The sequence below is a fragment of the Vipera ursinii genome, assembly GCF_947247035.1.
Source record: "Vipera ursinii genome assembly, chromosome: 4".
In the NCBI taxonomy this organism is placed as follows: domain Eukaryota; kingdom Metazoa; phylum Chordata; class Lepidosauria; order Squamata; family Viperidae; genus Vipera; species Vipera ursinii.
In genome coordinates, this window is record NC_139514.1 from 85,773,020 (window position 1) to 85,799,439 (window position 26,420).

The following is a 26,420-nucleotide window of genomic DNA, read 5'->3' on the forward strand; positions in this document are numbered from 1 at the left end:
AATGGAAGGATTTATATTTCTTGAGGACAGCTCGTCATTTGCACCCTTTTAGAGAGTCGTTGAGGCCATTTGGAGGTTTACCTGTGTTCTCAGGGTCACCTGAGTAGTGCAATTGTGTGTGGAGCCTTCTTGGCTGCAGGATGTTTTCTTCCCTTTATCCCTTCACTGTTGAAGACAGGCGCAGGCTGTTGGGGATGAGTTTGTGTTGTCTGCCTCTCAAACTGAAGCAAAAATGGTTCCTGTACTCTGCACTGTTTTCTGTTTTCCATTTATATTCCTGCATCATTCAAAGGGAGTTCATCCCAAAGTGCATAGCTAAATGTCTGTAGAGATTGTCAGTCATTCAGGTCATGTTTGTCCCAAAGCTGTTTTTTCAAGAGGCAACTGGACTTTCTTGTTTTTCTTTGAAGATGTTTTGCTTCTCATACAAGACGCTTCTTCAGCTCTGACTGGATGGTGGGGAATGGAAGGATTTATATTCCTTGCAGACAGATGGTCATTTGCATTCAGTCCTCAGGGTCACCTGAGTAGTGCAAATGTGTGTGGAGCCTTCTTGGCTGCAAGTCTGTCATCATAACTTGAAGATTACCTGCACTTTATGAAAATTAAAGAGGAAAATGTTGTATGTAATAGATCTAGCTTGAATGCCCATGTTCTGCCACACATGTGAAATTAGGTGTTTGTTAATTTGTATGTATATTTCTTTACCAAACAACTCCATCACAGAGGGGCTCTCTCTTGCTCTCTCTCTCTCTCTCTCTCTCTCTCTCTCTCTCTCTATATATATATATATATATATATATATATATATGTGTGTGTGTGTGTGTGTGTGTGTGTGTGTGTGTGTGTGTGTGTATGTATGTATATATGTATATATGTATATATATATAAGCATTCAGAATCTCAGAAGGGTATGGCTGACTGATGAGAACAAATAAGTTTGAAATGATCATATCGGTCTCCCTGTATTCTTTGTTAGCAAGCCAAAAAATTTATACAAATATGAGCTGCTACTGCCTGTAGATGGCCTTGGGCTAGGCCACAGGTCGGCAACCTGCGGCTCCGGAGCCGCATGCGGCTCTTTGAGCCGTCTCTTGCGGCTCCCAGCCGCCCGGTGCGCGCGCACCTCTTCCAACGGGCAGTGGTGCGCGCGCACCTCTCCAAATGGAGAGTGGCACCGCCCGTTTGGAGAGGTGCACGCGCACCTCCCCGAATGGGCGGAGGTGCGCGCACACCTCCCCAAACCTTTGGAGAGGTGCGCGCGTACCTCCGCGCGAATGGGCAGCGGTGCCGCTCTTTCAGGAAGCTGCCGCGGCCCGTCTGTGAAGCTGCCGAAAGCGGCAGCTTAGCAGACGGGCCGCGGCAGCTTCCTCAAAGAGCGGCGCCCCTGCCCATTCCGAGAGGTGCGCGCGCACCTCTCCGAACGACCGGGGGTGCGCGCGTACCTCCGCGCGAATGGGCAGCGGTGCCACTCTTTCAGGAAGCTGCCGCGGCCCGTCTGTGAAGCTGCCGAAAGCGGCAGCTTAGCAGACGGGCCGCGGCAGCTTCCTCAAAGAGCGGCACCCCTGCCCATTCCGAGAGGTGCGCGCGCACCTCTCCGAACGACCGGAGTTGAGCGCGCACCTCCCCAAACCTTTGGGGAGGTGCGCGCGTACCTCCGCGCGAAGGGGCAGCGGTGCCGCTCTTTGAGGAAGCTGCCGCGGCCCGTCTGTGAAGCTGCCGAAAGCGGCAGCTTAGCAGACGGGCCGCGGCAGCTTCCTCAAAGAGCGGCGCCCCTGCCCATTCCGAGAGGTGCGCGCGCACCTCTCCAAACGACCGGAGTTGCGCGCGCACCTCCCCAAACCTTTGGGGAGGTGCGCGCGTACCTCCACGCGAAGGGGCAGCGGTGCCGCTCTTTGAGGAAGTTGCCGCTTTCGGCAGCTTCCTCAAAGAGCGGCGCCGCTGCCCCTTCGCACGGAGGTACGCGCGCACCTCCCCAAAGGTTTGGGGAGGTGCGCGCGCAACTCCGGTCGTTCGGAGAGGTGCGCGCGTACCTCTCGGAATGGGCAGGGGCGCCGCTCTTTGAGGAAGCTGCCACGGCCCGTCTGCAAAGCTGCCGAAAGCGGCAGCTTTGCAGACGGGCCGTCGCCGTCGGGCAACCGGGAACCGGTTCCATCTCATTTTTTAAAAAATGGCAGCCGCGTGCGTCCGCGCATGCGCAAAAAACCTTTTGGCGCATGCACGTGCATGGACACACGCACGCGGCTCCCTCTTTTTTTAATTTGTGATGGAACCGGTTCCCAGTGGCTCTTTTTCTTTTTTAGGTTGCCGACCCCTGGGCTAGGCTGAAACAGGAAATAAGATTTGTCCCGTGTCTGGGACTAAGCAAGTGTATTCTGAATGCTTAACAAACATTTAACACATATCTTCCTTGCTTCTCAGCTAACAGAGAGAGAGAGAGAAAGAGAGAGAGCCTGTGGCCTAGGGGTTAAAACAACTGCTTAAGGCGCAGTCGGCCCAGGTTCGAATCTCAGAAGGGTATGGCTGACTGATGAGAACAAATAAGTTTGAAATGATCATATTGGTCTCCCTTTATTCTTTGTTAGCAAGCCAAAAAATTTACACACACACACACACACACACACACACACACACACACGTGTGTGTGTGTGTGTGTGTGTATTCCTATAGCTATTTGGAAATGATGAAATTATCTACCTTCTGAATACTAGATACTCTAAAATCTGAGTTTTCAAGTTTTATACCCTTTTCTTAATCTTTTCACAGGCTGCTACTCTTGTTTTTGTCTTAAAAGCTAAACCCGTACCACATGTTAATAAAAGCCTTTATATCATCTAAGGCAATCTTCATAGAGTCTTCATTGCTGCAATCAACTCAGGAAGTGTAGACTACAAAACAACCATTACAATTGCATCACAACAGGATTGCCCAACTGACCTACTTTTTCTCTTTTGTGTTCAGAAGGTTGTTTGGCATCGCTGGATGGGGATAGGCATACATTGAGGTGTATAGATGGATATCTTTATTCATATTAGTTTACAGTGTTTGATGCTCTCTTCTCTGTAAACGCTTAATTAGAAAAGAAAACTATTCCATTTTTCACAAAACTGACTTCACAGCTTTATTTATATTTCAATCCTTTTTATTAGAGAATGTTTTAAAATATAGAATTTTTACATCTGCAACTAACAAATATATACAGTATTATTGAATATACAGTTACAGAAGTAGATGCCCTTCTCGAGGAAAGCACCAGGCTGCATTTTAAGCTATAGAAAATTAGAAATAGAAAAAATTACAACATATATAAAGTAATATATTGAGATTATAGTGATATAATATAATATAATATAATATAGTGATATAATATATAGTAATATAGTGAGATTCAAGGTGCTGGTGATGACCTATAAAGCCCTAAATGGCGAGGGTCCAGGATATCTGAGGGAACACCTGCTGCCAGCATCAAGCTCCCTTCGTCCAGTGCGCTCCCACAGGGAGGGTCTTCTCAGGGTGCCGCCGGTTAAAGATTGCTGGCGGGTAACACCCAGGGGTAGGGCCTTCTCAGTGGGTGCGCCTGCCCTGTGGAACCAGCTGCCTGCGGAGCTTAGGACTGCCCCCGACCTCCATTCATTCCGCCGGGACCTGAAGACCTGGCTCTTCGAGCTCTGGCCCAGGCTGAGAATTTTTTAATTTTAATTTTAACTGGTTTTTTTTATTTTTCTCAGGGTTTTATTTAATCTTTTTTAATTTGTTTTAACGTTTGTATTGACTTTCTTTTAAATGCCCTGTAAACCGCCCTGAGTCCTTCAGGAAAGGGTGGTATATAAATCTAAATAAATAAATAAAATAAATAAATATAAAACAGACAAATCTTTCCTGAACTAAAGAGATCTAACATTTGAATCAGTGAAGAAAGACCCAAATTTGGAAGATTACCATAGTTGATTTTAATCAAAAGGCTATGAAAAGTATTAGTTAATTATTCCTTTCTTCAAAGAGTTGCCAATGCCATTGGCAAAAAGATGAAAACAAACAGTATTTTTATCAGAATACTTGAATGTTTCTCCAGGCCATACATACATTGATATCATCGACTGTGAAAGCACTTCATTATAAATTGCTTTATTTACTTCTAATATTCAGAGAATAATAATTACCATTTAATATTTCAAAAAAGTACCTAAACTGTTTCATTGGAAAATATAAACATGGTTTTTTTGATTATTTAAGTAATATTTCTTTGCCACATGAACAAAGAAAGTCTTGGGGATGTAAAAAGTAATACAGAAACATGTAGATTGCATGGCAAGGGTTGGGATAAACAAGTTGTTTAGCCAAGCACTTGGGAAATAAATGCGTTATTAAAATACACAGTGGTTGAAATTAGTTCTAACAGATGTTGCAGAAATAAGTTAATATATCTTTAATGCTAGCTTAGATAGAAAGAAATGTCATCATAACTATATTTGGTAGTCCTTGATTTATGACAACTGAGCTCAAAATTTATGTTGCTAAGTGAGACAGTTGTTAGGTGAATTTTACCCAATTTTATGACATTTCTTTGCCCAGCTGTTAAGTGAATGATGGCAGTTGTTAAGTTATAACATGGCTGTTAAGTTAATTTGGCTCCCCATTGACTTTGTTTGTCAGAAGGTCGCAAAAGGTGATCACATCATCCCAGTAATTGCAACTGTCATAAATATGAGTCAATTGCCAAGCATCCAGATTTTAATCACATGACCATGGGGATGCTTAATTGAGTATGAGGAGTCAGTTTGGTGTAGAGGTTGAGGACAATGGACTAGAAAATGGAAGAGCATGAATTCTGGTCTAACTTTAAACATGAAGCTAGCTGGGTAACTTAGGGCCAATAACCCTCTCTGATTTGTAGGAAGAAGGCAATGGCAAATGACTTCTAAAATGTTGCCAAAAACATTGCAGGGAATTGCATCTAATGTTGAATATGCAGGAGCTGGTTCCTCCCCAGGGTCTCATACTGTATGTTATCACTTCTGTAATGCTATTTTGCAAGTAACCTTTGTGTTGGAACTTTGGAAAAAAGTTACATTCTATATGCAACGAGATATTTCTGGGGCATCCTTCCATAATCAGGATGGATAAATGGATGAATGGCTGGAAAGAAGGAAGGAAATTATTGTTCAGAAAAGATTGTAATATGACTAAAAGAAGAAAACAAGAGTACTGATTGATGATTCATAGAGCTACTGACTTAAATATAGTGTCACAGTTAAGTAATGGCACATTTATTTTGCTTGAAATATAAGCATAAAAGAAATCTAGTGAACTACATATTAAAATTATTTTTAATTCTTTCAACAGAAAACGCTGTTCAGACAATCTGATGGATGAGGATGAGAAAGACAGGGCAAAGAGGTCAGTAGCCAGTTTTTTTGGGAAACATATTTGTATGTTTAACACAGTTTTTTATTTTAGAAGAAAAACAGCAAGAAGAGAAGAAACCAGGTAATATTTAAAAAGCAGTAGAATCTCCATAATTGTTTTGTATCATTCTTTTTTGCATTTATGCATTGAACATGGGAATGTGAGAAATGCAGGATTCTTTCCTTCATTTGTTAGCTTTAGGAATTTGAATTTACAACACTAGGGTATACTTTCAGCCAAAGCAGTTATGTTCTCTTAGCTCTTTGTTGTCTTTTAGTTCATTTCATTCTAATGTAAAGAACTAATTTTCTTAAGAACAGATGATAGTAATAAATAAGCATGAGTGATTCCATGTCATTCTGTTCATAGGGCTTCACGTAATAAGTCTGAAAAGAAGAGACGCGACCAGTTCAATGTTCTCATTAAGGAGCTCAGTTCAATGCTTCCTGGAAACACACGTAAAATGGACAAAACTACAGTTCTTGAAAAAGTCATTAGCTTTCTCCAGAAACATAATGGTAATTCTTGTGTTATCTCTCAAATTAACAATTACTCTATTGAGTTGTCTTAATATCCATTGCTTTGTAATTAAAAGTCGAATGGAAATCATTTACTGCAACAGGTTGTTATTTAGCTGAAAACAACTATTTTCCTTTGAAATCATTTTGAAATCTTTCAGTTCCTAACAGCTCTGCTTTGAAACATTTTGTTAACATAAGGGTATCTAAAACTTAAGATGGGTCAAATTTTATTTATTTTACAATTGTTCTATTATTTAAATTGTTTAAGAAACACATTTTAGCAAACTCCAGTTTAACCAATTTGCCAGAAATTAAGAATTTAAATAGATATGGATAGTTGGAATTTTGAGTCATGGCTAGTCTCATAAAATGACTGCCTTAATTGTTACTGCATATAACAACCATTATTTCCTAGAAGACATATTGGAAAGGTAGATTTGAAATTGGAAGTCCAGAACATCAAACACTCTTTTGAATCAACTATTTTAATCTCTAGCTTCCAATTCTATATGGTGATATCCATTCCACATTTTGGTATTCCTCAACTTATAACTACAACTGTAACTGCCATGTCTGTTGCTAAATGATGCAGTTATAAATTGCACCCAATTTTACTATCTTTTTTGCCATGGTCATTAAATGGATTACGTGGTTATTAATCAAATCCAGCTTCCCTCATTGACTTGGCTTGTCAGAGATCCTCTGGAAAGTGGGCAAATGGTAGTCATGTGATGCTACATGTATGCTGGTTCCCAAATATCAAATTTTGATCTCAAGACTGCAAGGGTGCTGGAGCATCATAAGTGCAAGGACCAGTCATAAGTCACTTTTTAGTGCTATCAAACAATTGTCAAATGCATGGTTGTAAGGTGAAAATTACTTGTACAGCGAGGGGAAAAATTATTTGATCACCTGCTGATTTTGTACATTTGCCCACTGACAAAGAAATGATCAGAGTTCAGATCACCAGGACTAGATGGATTACACCCCAAGGTTCTCAAGGAACTGGCAGATGTGATCTCAGAACCACTGAACTATATTTTTCAAAGATCCTGGAACACTGGGGAACTACCAGAGGATTGGAAAAGAGCTGATGTAGTTCCCATCTTCAAAAAAGGAAAAAATGGATCCAGGAAACTACAAACATATCAGCCTGACCTCAATACCTGGAAAGATTCTGGAAAAGATAATCAAAAAATGAATCAGTGAGCACCTAGTGGCAAACAAAGTCATTACTAAAAGCCAACATGGGTTTGTCAAAAACAGATCATGCCAGACAAATCTTATTGCATTCTTTGACCAAGTGACAAAATTAGTGGATCAGAGGAATGCTGTGGATATAACCTATTTGGACTTCAGGAAGGCATTTGATAAAGTAGATCACAACCTTTTACTTGATAAGATAGAAAAATGTGGGTTAGACAGCATCACCACCAGATGGTTTCATAGCTGGCTGACAGGCCGTACTCAGCATGTGGTCCTCAATGGAACTGCATCTACATGGAGGGAAGTTTGTAGTGGGGTGCCCGAGGGCTTTGTTCTGGGCCCAGTGCTCTTCAACATCTTCATCAACGATTTGGACAAAGGGATAAATGGGGAACTCATCAAATTTGCAGACAACACCAAGTTGGCAGGAATAGCCAACACTCCAGAAGACAGGCTTAAGATACAGGAGGATCTGGACAGACTTGAACACTGGGCGCTATCTAACAAAATGAAATTCAATGGTGAAAAATGTAAGGTTCTCCATTTACAGTAGGCAAGAAAAACCAAATGTACAGGTATAGTATAGGGGGTACCTTGCTCAATAGTAGTAACTGTGAGAGGGATCTCGGAGTCCTAGTGGACAATCACTTAAGTATGAGGCAGCAGTGTGCTGCAGCTGCCAAAAAAGCCAACACAGTGCTAGGCAGCATTAACAGAGGAATAGAATCAAGATCATGTGAAGTATTAATACCACTTTACAATGCCTTGGTAAGGCCACACTTGGAATACTGCATCCAGTTTTGGTCACCACAATGTAAAAAAGATGTTGAGACTCTAGAAAGAGTACAGAGAAGAGCAACAAAGATGATTAGGGGACTGGAGGCCAAAACATATAAGGAACAGTTGCTGGAATTGGGTATGTCTAGTTTAATGAAGAGAAGGACGAGCAGGGACATGATAGCTGTGTTCCAATATCTCGGGTTGACATAAAGAAGAGGGAGTCAACCTATTCTCCAAAGCACATGAAGGCAGGACAAGAAGCAATGGATGGAAACTAATCAAGGAGAGAAGCAACCTAGAACTAAGGAGAAACTTCCTGACAATTAGAACAATTAACCAGTGGAACAACCTGCCTCTAGAAGCTGTGAATGCTCCAACACTGGAAGTTTTTAAGAAGAGACTGGACAGCCATTTGTCCGAAATGGTATAGGGTTTCCTGCCTGAGCAGAGGGTTGGACTAGATGACCTCCAAGATCCCTTCCATCATCATCATCATCATCATTATTAATTTTAATGGTAGGTTTATGTTTAACAGTGAGAGACAGAATAACAACACAAAAATCCAGAAAAATGCACTTCAAAAAAGTTAATAAATTGATTTGCATTTTAATGAATAAAATAAGCATTTGATCCCTTAGCAGCAAGATTTCTGGCTTCCAGGTGTCTTTTATACGGTAACAAGGTGAGATTAGGAGCACTCTCTTAAAGGGAGTGCTCCTCAGCTTGTTACCAATATAAAAGACATCTGTCCATAGAAGCAATCAATAAATCAGATTCCAAACTCTTCACCATGGCCAAGACAAAATAGCTGTCAAAGGATGTCAGAGACAAGATTGTAGTGTCAGAAGTCCTTACCACACCCCTGGCTCCAACAAGAAACAATGCTGAATTGAGTTGAGTTCACAGGTGACTTTAATCACAGAATGTTCTGGTATGCACAACGGCAAACAAAGCGCTGGGAGCAATTGCCTCCCAGTGCCTTACATGTGCATTTCCCACCTGGCTTCCACCCCAATCCACTCACCTAACCAATATGTGTGAGGTGATATGAGCAGCGAGGCAGGATGCCCTGCAGGCTGCCGACTCTGCATAGCTTCCCTGCACTGCTCAGCTGTTCTTCGGGATGTGCTACAGGCTTCTGGCTGCCTGATACATCCCTGCGCCAATCAGCTGCTTGTTGGGACACACAGCAGGCTTCTGACTGCCAGGTACATCTTTGCGCCGAACAGCTGTTCATCGGGATGCGTGGCAGGCTTCTGACTTCCTGGTACCTCTCAGCACCAAACAGCTGGTCGGCAGGCTGGCCATGGAGCTGACCGGCTGTTCAGCAGTGTGACCACAGAGCCGACAACCATGCCACCATGCTCAGCCAGACCAGGTCCATGTATATGTATATACAGTATGTATGTATCAAATAATTAGCATGCAAAGAAATGTCCTAGAATATTACCCCATCGTGTGGCAGGTATTAATAAACATTAAGGAAGTTTTTGTCACTATAACAAACTTCAGGTTTGAAAGGCTGATGAAAGAGAATAAAGATTACTTTGTGTGATTTCCTCCTTTAAGGGCAAGTAAAGCAAAAAGGAGACTTCGTATATTAAAAGTTAAAATTACATATTGTGGAAACTGAAGGCCATTTTAAGGGGAAGTGTCAGAATTCAGTTATATTTCATTTCTATCTATCTTCTCTGATTTAAAACCAATCGTTACTATCTGATTCTGTCATATTACTAAAGGGGAGGGGGTATGCATGGGGTTTTTACTACTTTCATTTCCTTTATTCACTACAAAGTAACCTTTTGTTGATTCACTTCGGGTCTGCTAACCATAACAATGTGGCCATCTCCTTTCATCCTATGCCCTCTGAAACTCCTCTTTACCGACAGCGAGGGAAAAAGGGAGGAGGAAAGATGCAACACCTGGGATCTGGGTAAAAAGAGGATTGAATGATTGTGCCGACGGAGCTGGACTGATGTTATCTTTCCTGAAGTTAACACCTAGAAATCTGCCGGTTTGAATCGCCTGGAAGAACTGCGGGGTGGGGGGCTGCTTGGGAACGCTTTAAAACATTGAATGGTGGGGGGATCCCTCAGATCCTGTCTAGTATGCCTACAGTCAATTTCTGTTAATAAAAATTACTGTTGGAAGAGACCGTTTCCAAGAGTTCTGTTTTCTTAAGATGTAGATTGAAGTGGGTCCTTACACTGAGGATACATTTTGCAAATTATTCATTCTGCAATTGAACTCAAAATCCTTATCTTTGTAGCTCCCTTATAGAAGTCAAGATAAACTTGTTAAAAAAACTTATAACAGTTATGCTGTGACTTAATCATTAGTAGATTTATAATAAGATATTTTAATTTGTTTAGAATTCTCAGTACAGACAGAATTTTGTGATGTTCATCAGGAATGGAAGCCCTCTTTTCTCAGCAATGAAGAATTCACTCAACTGATGTTGGAGGTGAAAATTGCAATTTTTACAAAACTTTGAATATGAATGGTCCTCTAAAGAAGTTGTCTCCTTAAGATATATTGACTTCAGCTCCCAGAGTTATCAGTGGTGGCTTGTGAATTGATCAGCATGCTTGGAATATTTCCAGTTTTAGAATATTTAATTAAAAAAATATCTGGTGGTATTCTATAAACTGGGTGTCATAGTTCCGATAGCTGAAACCGATTAAAGAACTTCAAGGCAAGAATTGTTCCTTAAAGAACATTTTATTCAGGAAACAAAGTATCAGTACTAGATAGCTGAACCCAAAACTAAAGTCTCTTCCCCCAGATACTAAGTAACAAGTTGCAATTCCCACCCCTGTGAAGCAGTCATAAATCACATTCCAATTAACCTGAAACGTGGTCTCCCTCTCCAGCTCCTCAGCCTGCCAAAATGTTGTAGGTCTGTGTCCTTGAGTTCCCACAAAATTGCATTATTTCTATGGCTAGCTGAGCTCAAGCATGCATACCACCCCCTTCACCTGATTTCTAAACAGCAGAAAAAGCAAGCTAAAAGCAGAGTAAAAATGGCTGCAATTTCCCTCAGTTGTCAGGGCGGGAACATCCATTGTCATAGTGTTGACACTGGTTATTTTAATTTGTAACTATAGTTGATGGTGGATTTTTGTAAGAGAAAAATAAGTAAAAAGCCATTATCTATGCATGCCAAGTAATTATAGAAAATGATTGCCAAGAACAGAAAACAAAATATAAGCTACTTGTAGTCCTTGGGTTACGATAGCAACTGGGAAGGGAATTACTGTCACAATGTAGTAATAATGTGCAACATTACTTGACTATATTGCTTATTTATAGGATACCTATATGTTATATAAATCTTTTGGTGCAATAGGAATAAATAAATGCTGTAAACCACTCACATTTTAGCTTGAAGGAATAGGCAGTTTATAATCCAGGTTTGGATATCAATTCTTAAAGTGTTCAGGCAGCATATAATTTGCATGTATTTTTGATCATCCCGAAAACTCTGGCCAAAATCTCTGCTTCTTCATAATCTCTGGAATTCACATATCTAACTTCTATGCTATGTTAAGAGTGTTCTGCAACTTCTTGTTTGCATTTCTCAATAGACAACACAAGCATCATTTTCCTATCTCCTTTTAGAGAATTAACATAGTTTTTCCCCCTATAGGCACTGGATGGGTTTGTTATAGCAGTCACCACTGATGGAAGCATCATGTATGTTTCTGACAGCATCACACCTCTTCTTGGACACTTGCCGGTGAGTGGTTCAAATGTATCTTACTTACCCTGCACCAACAGTCTTAAAGGGACTTTAAAAAACCATAAACACTGTTAAGTGCCGTCATGAACTTTACTTTGAACAACTTAAGAAAAACTAGTTGATGAAATTTTGGACATCTGCAGGAATTTGCCTTTTATATGTGTATAAAATATGTGTATAAAATATAAAATATGTGTATAAAATCCTGAGTTCCGCGTAACAGAGTGAGCGCCTGTTACTCGTCCCAGCTTCTGCCAACCTAGCAGTTTGAAAGCACGTAAAAATGCAAGTAGAAAAATAGGGACCACTACAGTGGGAAGGTAACAGCGTTCCGTGTGCCTTTGGCGTCTAGTCATGCCGGCCACATGACCACGGAGATGTCCTCGGACAAGCGCTGGCTCTTCGGCTTTGAAATGGAGATGAGCACCGGCCCCTAGAGTTGGAAACGACTAGCACGCATGTGCGGGGGAACCTTTACATTTTTTATGTGTATATCATGATTCATATAAAAAGAGATGGAGCTTGCATCAGAATGCCACAATTCTGATTAAATCTCTTTGCTGTCCTTTTGTGGTTATGTAGAATTTTACAAGCCAAATTTGGAAGCCCTTGAAAAGAGGCAACAATACGGAACTGTTGTTAGAATAAAATGTGAGAGTTGAGGGTGTATACAAGGATTTGGAAAAACTAAACATTCTATACTAGGAGTAAAAAATGTGCTGAACAGAGAGGCTGAGATCAGAAATTCTGGCAACTGAATTATGAAGGCACATACTATTCCAAGTGGATGAGAAACCGGAAAACCTATATGATTATACAGGAAATTGAGAGATAAGACTTAAAAGAATATAACATGAAAAAGGCAAGGATAAATACAGTAGAGTTGCCAGACTTGTTAGATTTGTCTCAGGAAAGCTAAAGTCCAAAATGACAAAAAAATCCTGAGGCAACCTAACAAAAACAGAGTTTATTTGACTTTGATTCAACGCAGTGAAAAACAAAGACTTGCCAATGTGTTAAATAAGATATATGAATTATCTCTCTTTTGGCTGTGCCTTCTCTCATTACTTTTGTACACAAGAAAAGTAAAAGTAAGAAGGAACTTATAGCCCAGAATAAGTAAGGAGATGCTGCTTCAAGTTTCCAGGCACAGATGAATTATATACCAGAGTGATAATGGAGCTTTCTGGAGTTGTTAAGGATTTTTGGAGAACAGGTGAGATGTGAGAAGATTGGATACAGGCAAATGTTCTTATTGTTCATTCAAGAATAAGAGATGGACTTGGAAATCTGTCAGTATTAATGAAATTCAGAACAGTTTCACCACTCCTGAAACTTAGGGAGACAATCACCTTGATCCTGAAATCAAATTATCCCTGTTTGGTTACTGCTTATACCAATACATAGGATAACATAATAGGCATACAAGTAGATTTAATGTAAAAATTGAAATTTTAATACTTTCAAAATGATTGCAAAGAATGGGGGTGCCTATTTTCTGTCTTTGTTTTAATACAGTTTTGTCATTTTACAGTCTGAAGTCATGGATCAAAATTTGTTAAAATTCCTCCCGGAACAAGAACATTCAGATATTTATAAAATATTATCATCTCACATGCTTCTAATGGATACGGTTTCATCGGATTATCTAAAATGTGAGTGATTAAAAAAAGTTTGTAAATAACTTTTTAAGTTGGGTTATGATATTGTGATCAGTGCAAAATTAAATAGGACAATAAATGCAGGAGTTGATTAGCCATTTAAAAGTACCATTTTAAAATTTCAAATTAAAGATATCTGTAGGAAACATTCACCTGTACAATTTAAAACTATTATTATATCTTAACATGAAATTGATTTCAAATATATTAATTGTAGTCTTTGTGAAGAAAAATTCTTATTGTCATCACAAATTAGACATTCATATAACTAAAATATTTTATGATTACATATTGAATTCCTTTAATATGACTGTTCATAAAGTCTCAAAATATATGGTTCTTTAGTACAAATAATTTTTGAAACATGATATTATAAGAAAAATATTAATGGGAAATAAGAAGTATACATTTTAAAAATTATCTTTTTTATTTTTGAAAATGAGACATAGCAAAGAAAAGGGAAATGCCTTTTACATTCCATTGCTTTTCATTATCTGTAAGTCTGTGTGATTTATTTCATAGAATGGTACTGAATAATGGGATGTTAATCTAAATCCGTGATTTAAGTATGCATGAGAAATATCTATTTATAGTTCTGAACAACCTAGATTCATGCAACCTTCTTGTGCATCACTGAATTCACTGGAGATTTTCCTTTTGTGTAATTATATAACTCTCAAGAAACTGTGTAATTAACAAATAATAATTATTTTACTAATGCCTTGTAGTATTTTATTTAAATTTCAGGTAATGAGGATTTAGAATTTTACTGCCATCTTCTACGAGGAAGTCTGAACCCAAAGGATTTTCCAACATATGAATACATAAAATTTGTAGGGAATTTTCTATCTTACAATCATGGTAAGAACATTTCAGTTTTATAGGAAGAAATTATGACCACATTTACATGGTGAAATACAATTCTAAAAAGAACTATTTAAAATGTTTTAAAATACTTAAAAGGTATTAAAAAAGAAGCTTTGCTGACATTCAACACTTGGATTAAAATGTTTCAGGATCAGTATTAACATTACTGGCACCACAAAGAATATGTTCTAAAATGCAATTAGCACTTCATAGTTCAGATTGAAATTCCTAACATTTTACTTAGGAAGCAAAAATATATTGAGCTTTATAAGAATTAATTAAAAATGCATATGGTTATGACTGGAACTCACACTGCAGATCAAAAGAGATAGTCCATTGGCTTCATGATTTTCTTTAATCAAACAGTGTTTTCTACATACTGTCCATATCTTGCTCCTCCAGGACATCTTTCTTTCATCTGCTTCAGACATCTAGCATTCTTTTAGCCATAATATTTTAAAAGCAAGAAAAATGAGCAACACCTCTGAATAACACATTAATTCATCTTGTTTGGGGGAACACTTTTGCTGTGTTCAGTTTTTGAATCTGTCATATTTGTATAATTTAATTAGCAGTTCAGTAAAAATTCTGATCTAGAATGTATAGTTAACCATTTTAAAATTGCTGGCATAGCTATCTCTCTATAAGAAATATTTATCTTCCATTCCCATTTTATGAGAAAAGTAAATTTCTCAATGCTACATCCTTTCTTCTTTGTTTACATAAATGATATATTGCCCAATAAACATACAGTAACTGAAAAACCCCAAGTAAGAGGACTCCAAATATAATATTTCTTGTTAAATTGCCTTCATGGTAATTATTGTTTATCTTCCATTCATTATTTTTTTATTAAAAATGCTCCAAAGATATAGTATTAGTAGCATCTACCTGATTCCAAATAGCCAAGTTCGATAGAAGTGGTCAATACTGGGACTGGACTTCATTAAGAAATATCAGGGCTGTAGGCAAGATTGGGAAGTTAAAGAAACATCCCAGAATAAGGCAAACCTTTCTGTACTGTTCCTGAGAAAACAAGATATCCATATCAGTATACTGAATATCAGAAGTCAAGTTCAGCTCGAGAGAAATTTTATCTTTAAGATGTTAGAATTATCAACGTAGTTGGCACCAGCATGATTTCCTAGCTTTTCCTCCGCTTTATTCATTTATTGACATTTTTATTAATTGTTTATTCTTTACACAAAAATGGTGATCTTTATCTAATTAGGTTGCATTGGTATTAATTTGTAAAATAGTGGTTAATTTTAAATTGGTAAGAGAGTGGCTTACTGATTTTAAAAGCTGAGCTTGGACATTTCAAAAGATCTTGGACAAGAACCATGATGAGGTTGCTGTCCAGGTATGCACTGATGAGAATATAGATTTCCTGTTTCTGACTAATTATTCATCATGATAGAAGTCTATAAATATGTCCTTCCTAGAGAATATATTAAAAAGCAAGGCATTTTTGAGTCACATATCTCCTGAAACATTCCAGTTAGTCCTCAAAAACTTAAAGTGTGTTGCAAGATGAAATAGACCAAAACAGAGCCATCTCACAGTGTTTTGGAATAGCAAATTATCCCCTTCCCAATTACAGTACTATTCTGATTCAATTGACTTATTTTCACATCTGAACTTCACCTTTCCTGTCCACATTAGAAAACATGGGGCTTTACTACCTTAGCACATGGCCTAGATTTCTTATACATATTTATATGTACATATATGCAGCCAGAAAAGTACATTCAGAAATAACGCTGTGGGATTTCCATATTAGTAAATTTCATGTGCATAAAAGGCATAACTCTTTGCCTTCTAATTTTCTTATCCAGTGCCTCTATCTGACTGTCGCAGCTCTGAAGATGCTGTTCCTAGGGGTTACAGAACACCACAAGGAAAACAAATCTGCTTTGTTGCTACTGTTCGGCTGGCCACCCCTCAGTTTTTAAAGGCAAGTTTGTCTGTCTTAGAATCTTACCAACAATAGTGATCCTACCGACGTCTAGGATTGTGCATGCCTTGGAAATGATTGAGAAGAAATACTCCAGAGAATTTGAGAACGACCTCAGCACTTCTTTTCATTAAAGCAGCCTGAAAGATGTGGCAACACTTTGAAAGTTATATTAATTTTATTGGCTAGGAATTCTGGAAGTTGTAGTACCAGCCTCCCTATAGAAAACCCAGTGCTTTTTTTGTAAAAGAAAAAGGTGCCGGAACTCACACATGTCATACAACCCACCTTGCCTATCCTACAAGGTTCCATCCAAAAAAGGTGCCGGAACTCTGTTCTGAGCATTCTATGACAAAAAAAGCCCTGAGAAAACCAAACCAGGAAGGCTGATATATATGCTCCTGAATGGACATAAGTATAAATACGGAAAGTGTTAAAAATAAATCAAGTTATTAAGTGCAGATAACATTTCCAATCAAATTGTGAACATTGGATTTTTATCTTGGAGATTGGTTTTTTCTTACATATGTCACATTAATCAATTACGTCTTTTGTCCAATATTTTTTGCATGTATAGGCAAAATCAGAAAATAGTTTTGATTGTGATTAAGTCTGCAAAAATTTTTTTTAGTTTTTTTAAATGTTTTACATTAATTAGGTTGACACACAGGATCTAATTATTAAGGGATAAGACTCCTATTGGAGAATAACCTTTATTTGATCATAATGTATAGTAAGAGTTTTTTCATGCATTCAGTCAACTCTTTTAATTTTAGGTGAGTTAAATTGCATAGCATAAAAGCTAAGGGATTGCGGCAGCGTTTATCTTCTACAGTGACTGCTAGGTTGTGGGGATGTGCTTCAGTTAAGCATATCTGGCATGGTGTAAACAACATGCAAACCTAGAATACCTTCTGCTTCACAATTTCTTGTTCTTTTGTTCCTCTCTTGCATCTTCTTGAGTCTTTATTGCCAGCAATATCTAAATATAACAATGACCCATAACACTTAGTCTTCTTTTCAAAAATCATAAAATATCATAATAATCTCCCCAAATACATATATTTTTCATCAGTTAAAATTAATAAACCAGATAGAGTAACTAGAATTTTTTTAATATATAAAGGTAAAGGTAAAGGTTCCCCCGCACATGCGTGCTAGTCGTTTCCGACTCTAGGGGCCGGTGCTCATCTCCGTTTCATAGCCGAAGAGCCAGTGTTTGTCCGAGGACGTCTCCGTGGTCATGTGGCCGGCATGACTAGATGCCAAAGGTGCACGGAACGCTGTTACCTTCCCACCATAGTGGTCCCTATTTTTCTACTTGCATTTTTACGTGCTTTCGAACTGCTAGGTTGGCAGAAGCTGGGACGAGTAACAGGCGCTCACTCTGTTACGCGGCACTCGGGATTCGACCTGCCAAACTGCCGACCTTCTGATCGACAAGCTCAGCGTCCTAACCCACTGAGCCACCGCGTCCCTTTTTTTAATACATAGTTGTTGTTTTTTAGCCTTTTATTTTCATTCTTTCATAAGGAATGGATGAAATGGGGCAAAAGGTACTACTGCAACTTAACAGAATTTAATTCTAATATAGGAAATGTGCATAGTTGAAGAATCTTTAGAGGAATTCACTTCAAGACACAGTTTGGAATGGAAATTTTTATTTCTGGATCACAGGTTAGTAAAAACGATGCCCGCCCTCTGATTATTGTTGTTGACATGAATTAAGTTTTATAAAATAGTGCTTTGTTTGTTCTGTAAATAATTGTATAATGGCATACATTATTAAAATTATCACTAAATCAAACATTTGTTAGTCAACAATTAATTTTTATAAGTTTTGGAAGTATATCATGAATATTGTATGAGTTATTTGTATGTGTTGGTATAAAGTAGAATATATATATTATAAGAAAAAAGAAAATAAACCGATGTAGTTGCACTGGACTTTTAGGCAAAGAATATGCAGAATATAGATATATACTGTATTCCTAAAGTCCATGCAAAAACTAGAATCAAGAAAAAATTAAAAACAATATAATGCTGTATTCATAAGGGCATATTTTCTTATATAAACAAAGAATTGAATTTTCCAAGTTAACGTAATTATGGGGCTGTTGATCAGATAAAGTAAATGTTAGACATTTTATTCATCCTTCACCCTTCCTTTGTTAGAATTTTAAAATAAACTCATACGTACATAGTGGATATGTAGCCAACAATGTTCTTTCTGTGAAGTAGAGAAAGGTAATTTCTTTAAATTCAGAATGTCTATATGGAGATTCTCAGTCATCCAGGTCATGGTTCTACCAAAGGTGCTTTTTCAAGAGGCAAGTGGACTTTCTTGTTTTTCTTTGAAGATGTTTTGCTTCTCATCCAAGAAGCTTCTTCAGCTCTTCAACAGAAGCTTCTTGGATGAGAAGCAAAAAATCTTCAAAGAAAAACAAGAAAGCCCAGTGGCCTCTTGAAAAAAGTACCTCTGTGACACTTAAATTCAGTAAGTGCACTTATAAAAAGGGACAAAACTGAAATGTTCCTTATTCCCTTTCTATTTCTCTTATTTTGGTAGGGTGGATTTGCAGGGCAGTTTTAAGACTAGATAAACTTAAAGCCATTTTTAAATATAAAAATTTATAAATTTATAAATTTATAAATATAAATTTATAAATTTATAAATATAAATTATTGTTTTTTAAAAAATAAAGCATAATCCAAATACCCCAAAATCAGTAAACTGACTGATAAACTTTGGTTATCCAATTCTGGATGATCCTTTAGCCATAATAAAGGGACCACAGGTGCCTTAGGAGAAACAAGGGACCAAATATTTGCCACTTAAGCTTACTCACATAAGTAGCCTATCTTTCAAAAGCTGCTCTTTAAATTTGGGCACCCTCCAGAATTTTACTCTTTTATATATTTTGAAAATTTATAAGGTTGCCAACTGGGTAGGCAGAAAATGATGGAAAAGATTTGCAAGAGGAAGGTTGCAAAGTTTATAAAAAATATCAGTTCCCACTTTAACTTTGATTAAAGTTAATCAAAAGTTTTGACCCAGCTAGATAAATACTACATAGTCTTAATAATGGAATCATTATTACTTTATATGTATCCTATTTCTAATGTGTTATGACCTTTAGAACAGAGGTCCCTAACCCCTGGTCCGTGGACCAGTACCGGGCCACGGCACACCAGCAACCAGTCCACACAAACAATCAAAGCCCCATCCGTGGGATGCAGGCAGCACACAAAACCACGCAGTCTCCGGTCCGTGGAAAAAACCTTTCTCCATGGAACCGGTCCCTGGTGACCAAAAGGTTGGGGACCTCTGCTTTAGAACGTGGTACCGTATTTTCTGGCGTATAAGACGACCCCCAACTTTTGGGAAGATTTTCAAGATTTTTTGTCTTATACGCCGGAAAATACTTACATGCCAGTTGCCAAGTGTTCGACACAAGCCTGATTCAGCCCCGTCTGTGCAAAGCCTCCCTTTTGAAGCCCAAAGGGGCTTTTCCTTCCACCCACCCTTTGGAATAAACGCAAGAGCTGCATTCACAAGACACGTTCTTCCAGGCCAGGCTCTGCAAACGGCACGCCAGAAGCCGCAACCACCGTGGGAACTCTGAGTCCCCGCCTTTTGGCAGCCTGCACAGCTGAGCGCAATCCAGCTTTGAGAGCGGATTTGCAGACGGAGCAGCCACGTGTCTGGAGCCAAGCCCTTGTTCTGTACCAGCCTGCTACCGGCCTTGCAGAAAAGGCAACCCCTTTACAGACGGCAAGAGGCTGGAATACGTCTGCCAAATTTATTACAAAAACAAACAAGACACCAAGATACCGGAGCTTTGAAACACTATCTGAGCGGTTGCTTTCAGCAAACCAGCCCTCCCCAAACATTCCCTTTATAAAGAGTTCAGGGCGTGGCCTCTCTCTGCCTCCTTCCGAGAAGCCCCACAGCCTTCCTCTGTTTACTCCTACTTGACTGCCTCCTGCGTCGGGCGTCCTTGAACAGGGCCAGCTGTGGGTCATCTTCATCCACACTGTCAGGCTCACACAGCTGGGTCTCCATGGTGACCAAGTGGGAGGGGCCTGCCTGAGGGCTATCATCAGCAAGATCTTCAACCCCCTCAGCAAGGTCTTCAACACCCACCTCCTCCTCTGATTCGTCCGACCCAACTGCCGAACCCACAGGCTGACCCTGAATCACAACAGCCCTGCCCAGGAGGCGGTCAGCCAGGCGGGCCCGGAAGATGCGCTGGAGAGCCGGGCTTGGGGCGGCCATGCCGAGGCCGGCTGGCGATGGCTGCTGCGTGGTCTGCGGGCAAGAGGGGCGCCAGGCTGCCAAGTACCGCTGTCCAGACTGCCAGGAGAGATAGCGGGTAGCAGGGCGCGCTCTGCTTATGCTCAGATGCTGCTTGGGTGAGGGGGAGGGGCTTCCTGCTGCTCCCGGGGTCTGGCGTTTGCAAGGGGGAGGGGAAGGGGCTTAGAGGCTCTTGGGGGTGGGAAGGGAGAGTCACATTGGAGGGACGACTGGACTAAGGAGGCTTGAAGTTGCTTTGGAAGAACGGGGACACTCGATTGATTTATGTGGTTTTTTTCCGGCGTATAAGACGACTGGGCGTATAAGACGACCCCCCAACTTTTGAGAAGATTTTCATGGGTTAAAAAGTCATCTTATACGCCGGAAAATACGGTACTCTAAAAATTCTATATGAGATTGTTATCTACACTCTTAATGTTGGTTGTTAAATCAACAACCACAACCAAAAAATCGTATCACACATCTCATCCTAGAATTTGTGATATCAAATTATATAGATAGGATATATGATATTTTTCCATTATCCTTAATTAGAAAGAACCTTCCTTTAAAAGACTTTAAGACATGACTACCAGGTTCTAGCAGTACTTTCCCCAATCTATTACAGCAGTGTGGCCTAAAATTATTTACATTATTTTTTTATCATTATATTTTTCTTTTTTAAATTCAACCTGGAATTTGGTCTTTTTTGTTTGAGACCAGTCTTGTAGTTTGTATTGCTCCCAGTCACCAATTAATTAACTTTTTCCCACTGCTTTTGCTTTTAATTCCTCTGCTTTGTTTCCATATTCCAATACTTAAAAATGATTTGGTAAGATTTGTGCAAGGTATTTATATATTCCTCCTGTCTTCTGGTAGTATACAGCAGTAACACACCTGTCCCTTTGTGTTAGTTGTGCTTCTGTATGTTGGAATTTTCTCTGTTGCACCACAGAACTCAAATGTTGTTCTTAATATTTGTAATACTTAAACAAAATTATTTATCTTAATATAGAGCCCCACCAATTATAGGATATTTGCCTTTTGAAGTGCTGGGAACTTCTGGCTATGATTACTATCATATAGATGACCTACAGCTCTTGGCACAATGCCATGAACACTGTGAGTATTGCTTTCCTGTGGGCATTAGAATCCAATGAGACAGCTGTTGCCCTGTCTGTATTGTATTAAAAGTGTAAACCAGGTGTTTGGCTGATAACATTGTAAACCTGTCATCTATTCAAAATTATGCAGATATTAAATATCTGTAATTTAGAATTTAAAGGGTATTTTTTAAAAACTATGGTATTTAAGACAAGTGATTGAAATAATGTGAGTTAATTTTGGCTGCACTTTATTCTTCGTTTCTTTTATTAAATCTTAGAAGTGATAGGCGTAAAATAGTACAAATAGCACTCAGCAATTATTATTTTTATAGGTTTTATTAATTTTTTAAAATTACAATCTTTAGAGCTTAGTAAACAACATGTTGTCTTGGTTCACATATTTAACATTAACTTCTTCAATATGAATCTATTCAGTACTGCACAATCCAGTATTTTTCCTTGATCTTCCTTTCTTCCCCATATTTTTTCCCTTTTCCCCTCATTAAATAATTATAATTCTTAGTACTATTGATGTATACAAAATTAGATATAGACATCTTCATCATATTTTGTTAATATTATAGAAATAACAATAATACCAATTCATGTCAATATCCTGTTTTTCATGCTCTTATTAAAGTTTGATTTCCCATCAATATTTAAAGTATCTTTGTCAGTTATGATTGTTATTATATTAATTACATTTATATAGCTAAAAATTTTATTCATACCAATCCTCCTATTTTCAAATTTCCCATATCAAAAAAATGCTATTTTAATTCTAAATCATATCTTCTATTCTAAAAATCTAGTTATATCTAAGGGTCATCTGTTCTTCTAATCATATTCAAACAGGTATATTAAACAGATAATGACCCCTCTGATAGATCAAATCCTCTGTTTTTTAAGTCTAACTCTCACTTTCTTTCTTTGCTAAGCAGCTTTTCCCGCAAAGGCAATTAAATTGCCCAAGAATTTTCTTTCTATTTTTGTGAAAGCTGCTTGGCATGAGAAAGACAATTTAGATAGATTATTTTTGGGGAAGAACTCCACCCATCCACATTCCCTAGACATTTCCCCTGCCCGCACTATGTTCCATTTTCTAGAATCTCCTTCCTTGTCATTAGGTGTATTTTGCAGAATGGAGTAAAGGGTCTTTTGTATTTTAATTGTTATAGATAGGTCATGATTATTTCATTTGTGTATGGCAGCCCATATTTCCTTTCTTCTATCACCTCCATTTCTAGGTCCATTTCTTTTGCTTCATCCTCTGATTTCTGGTTTATTTGTTCATACTTTGTAGTCGTTGTCTGGGAGCTTTCCAGTTGTAGCTTCAATTTGGAGATTTGGTACTTTATATCATCTAGGTTATTTTTAGTCTCATTATGGTTTCTTTTTATGTTCTCTTTGTGTGCAAGAATTGTTTGATGAATTTGCTGTAGCATAGAAAGTATTTCCTTCTGAAAGGTATTTGTTTTTTCTTGAAATTCCTAGAAATCCTCTAGTATCACCAGTCTTAGTAACAGTGGAACAAAATTTCCTCTAGTTTTTTGGTCTACATATATAGCCTTCATAATCCAATCCCAATAGCAATATTTTATAGTAATCCTTTGTCTCAAGTATCCTGAAAATTATCAGTCAGGCAAGGTTGTAATCCACAATGTTCCCAGTGTTCAAAATGTTCAACCTGCCTGCAGCCAGACTTATTCAAAAGTCATTTTTTATTTCTCTCCCACTAACTCTTGAGATTAAAAGTCCAAGCTCAGTAGGTATTTATAGTCCATTAAGGTCAGGATGATAAATATGCCAAAATATTTTCCTTTATTGCCAGATGTTCTCCCTTAAGCTGAAAATCACCAAGAAGCCAAGGAGCTAGTTATAGTGCTATACTCAAATCCACCACTAGATTTCATTCAAAGTCCAATTTCCACTCTTAAAACAAAGGGTTGATTTCTTATATTTCTTATATTTCACGTCAAAAGTTTTTTTTCCCCAAAGAGAAAATCTTAACAATTATCTCAGTTCTCAGATTTATCAAAACTGTAGCTTTGTATCACTTTCACTTCAGTATTATGTATTTTGTCTCCCATAAAAAAATTAAAACACTGCTTCCGTTCATATCCGGAGGTTTTAAGCTTCTTGGGAGCCTTTCCCAGGAAATTCAGTTGTAAAATAGTAAAGAAAGGATCAATATTCTCACCCAGTCCAAACATGCTGTTTACAATGTGCTAATTAAAGCGTTTGTTCTTCAGTTGTCAGCAGCTACTGGCGGGCCACAGAGGTGTGGCCAGTCTTCTCCTGCTGGTTTTTAAAGGGCGTTCCTTGGATTGAATGGAGACACTGCTATCTCTCCATGATCAACAAGGCACCCCTCTTTCTTCATTGCCTCTTTGGGCAACTTTAGGCCTTTTTCAGGGCCCCCAGCAGGGCACAATCGGGTGCGGAAGACAGAGCTTTGCCTTATTCTGTCCCGCCTCACTGTGATGCAAAACCAGAAGTCCTGCAGTCAGCAATTATTAATTAGCAAAAAACTCAAATGTGGAAAAGCTAATTTGAAACTTTATAAAAGTGAATATGGCCCATTCCATGTAATATTAATCCTAAATCTACAAGTCATGGTTAAGCCAATTGGTCTATACTATTTATCCGTGCAACATTCAGTTTAAAACCATTTAATTTGACAGGTCAGATTTGTGTTTCATTCTCCTGTTTTAGAAAGGAAACTCAAGGCCCAATTCCTTCTCATTTAATAAATCACAGACATTAGTATGCAAGCAGTTTTTCTTTTACTACTTCCACAATATCAAATTTTACTTACATTCTCAAATCAAAAGGAAATATAAAATAATAGTACCATAATAACAAGCAATAAAATTATAATATAGCAATAAAATTCAGCTACCCTCAATGAGTACAATTGAACAAATTGTTTACAAGTTTTACACACTAATAATGCAATTTAATTATAGTATATGTTATGTACAATGGTGCGATTCATATATGTGAACAACTGGTTCACTGTGTGGATGCCGCTTCTGGAAGTCCATTCTGGGCCTGGGCAACAAAAAAATTAGCTACCGGTTCTGCTGAAGTGGTGCGAACTGGTTGAATACTACCACAGATTATGTAGGATTTTTATTCAATAGGGACATGTGCTGGAGATAGAAATGCATAAGCACATCATACTTAAAATGTTCTTTTCAGCTTGATAATCCATATAATATTTTCCATGGTGCATGGTTATTAACTGCATGTAACCAAATAAATTTATGTACTTTAATGTATTATGCATTATTTCACGTTTAGCAACAGAATTCTTGTATCCATAGGAAAATTTGACAGTGCTGGGAAATTTATAAATATCCCAGAATACTTTTTAACTGACTGATTTGTAATATTTTTGCAATTTTTTTTTCTATCCACAAATAGTGATGCAATTTGGCAAAGGGAAATCTTGCTGCTATAGATTTCTGACCAAAGGACAGCAATGGATCTGGCTACAAACGCATTACTATATCACCTACCATCAGTGGAACTCCAAACCAGAATTCATTGTGTGCACTCATACAGTAGTGAGGTATGGAAAATCAATTAACATGCTATAAGGAGAGACCTTGATGTACTAGAAGAATGTGAAGATCTAGCTTAAGGGTACTCAATATACAATAATGGCTGACTCTCTCTAGGTGATATGGAAAACTGCAGTCAATATTTTGAGTTCTCAGGAATTGTAAATAAACTTAATAATTAACTTTAATAAGTTATTCATTATTTATTTATTTATTTATTTATTTTAATTCAATTTATTATAATATTTTACATTACTTTATTTAACAATTTTAAAATAAATTGTATTTAATAAGATACTTGACCTCTCTATGGTAGTGGTTGTAATGAAAGAGTTAAAAGTAGTATAATGACTACTTAAATCTATGAAATATTTTAAAAAGTTCTGAGAGTAGGAAGAGAAATGATGATTAGGAATGTAACAAATTGTTTCTTTTCAGTGTCCTGGGAAGATAGCTAGATTAAGATAATCTTGATGATTGCATTGAGTGTGGTGTGACATTGGAAATAACACCTGGTTTGGCTCAAAATAGGGTATAAAAACAGGAATTCTAATGTTTATTATGAACTGATGATAGTGACTTGTTAATTGGATTCCAAAGAAAATATCAAAGTTAAATCCAAACACTGCCTGTTCGGAAAGTAGAGTAATTTGGTAGGTTATATAATACATTTTGGAGCAGCATACTGTAGAAATATGGCCAGTGATAGCAGAAAGCAACGCATGTCATTGTATTTTATGTATTATTTATATGCAGTTACAAAACTTGTACTTACGGATCTAAAGAACTAGTAAAGGACTCCAAATCTATGTTCTTTGTCTGAAGCCTAGTCCTATGAAGATATATGCTATGGTTAGAGACAATATTTTCTTTTTCTTTTGCATATGGATAAACTTATTATAGATATAACATGTAATCCATTATACATGTTTGAATTAGATAAACTTCATGTTTTAATTGAATAATACTTTCAGTTTCATGTATTAAATAATTAATTACATGTATTAGAGCTTGAAAATGATAGAACGAATATAATTCTCCATGGAAAATTATAATGTTCAGTTACGCAGATGTTCGAGTGGAAAGGCAGCAAAATCTGATTTTAGAAGATGCACCTATAGATATCATCTCTTCAGTATTAAAGGTATAACAGAATGCCTACGTTTAATATTTCCATTTTTTTGCATCAGCAGTTATAAAACATTTGGACTGAATTAATGTGAATTTATGCCCATACACATACACACATAGAGACAAAAGTTTTCTCCAATGTTTTGGCTCAAATGTTTTTGATTTTGACTCTCAAAT

At 37.8% G+C, this 26,420-nt stretch overlaps 1 protein-coding gene across 1 annotated transcript in view; it reads left to right on the forward strand.

Annotated features, from left to right (window-relative positions):
* Window positions 1-5,350: 5,350 nt before the first annotated feature.
* The window catches only part of NPAS2 (neuronal PAS domain protein 2), a gene marked incomplete at its 3' end in the record, with an annotated part of 52,789 nt that continues 31,719 nt past the window's right edge, over window positions 5,351-26,420 (forward strand). Inside the window, exons 1-11 of the mRNA XM_083362995.1 lie at window positions 5,351-5,397; window positions 5,776-5,924; window positions 10,286-10,377; window positions 11,563-11,652; window positions 13,190-13,310; window positions 14,064-14,177; window positions 16,022-16,140; window positions 17,735-17,817; window positions 21,453-21,559; window positions 24,973-25,120; window positions 26,175-26,256. Of these exons, the coding sequence (XP_083219121.1) occupies window positions 5,366-5,397; window positions 5,776-5,924; window positions 10,286-10,377; window positions 11,563-11,652; window positions 13,190-13,310; window positions 14,064-14,177; window positions 16,022-16,140; window positions 17,735-17,817; window positions 21,453-21,559; window positions 24,973-25,120; window positions 26,175-26,256 (1,137 nt within the window). The 5' untranslated portion in view covers window positions 5,351-5,365. The remainder of the gene's footprint in view (window positions 5,398-5,775; window positions 5,925-10,285; window positions 10,378-11,562; window positions 11,653-13,189; window positions 13,311-14,063; window positions 14,178-16,021; window positions 16,141-17,734; window positions 17,818-21,452; window positions 21,560-24,972; window positions 25,121-26,174; window positions 26,257-26,420) is intronic.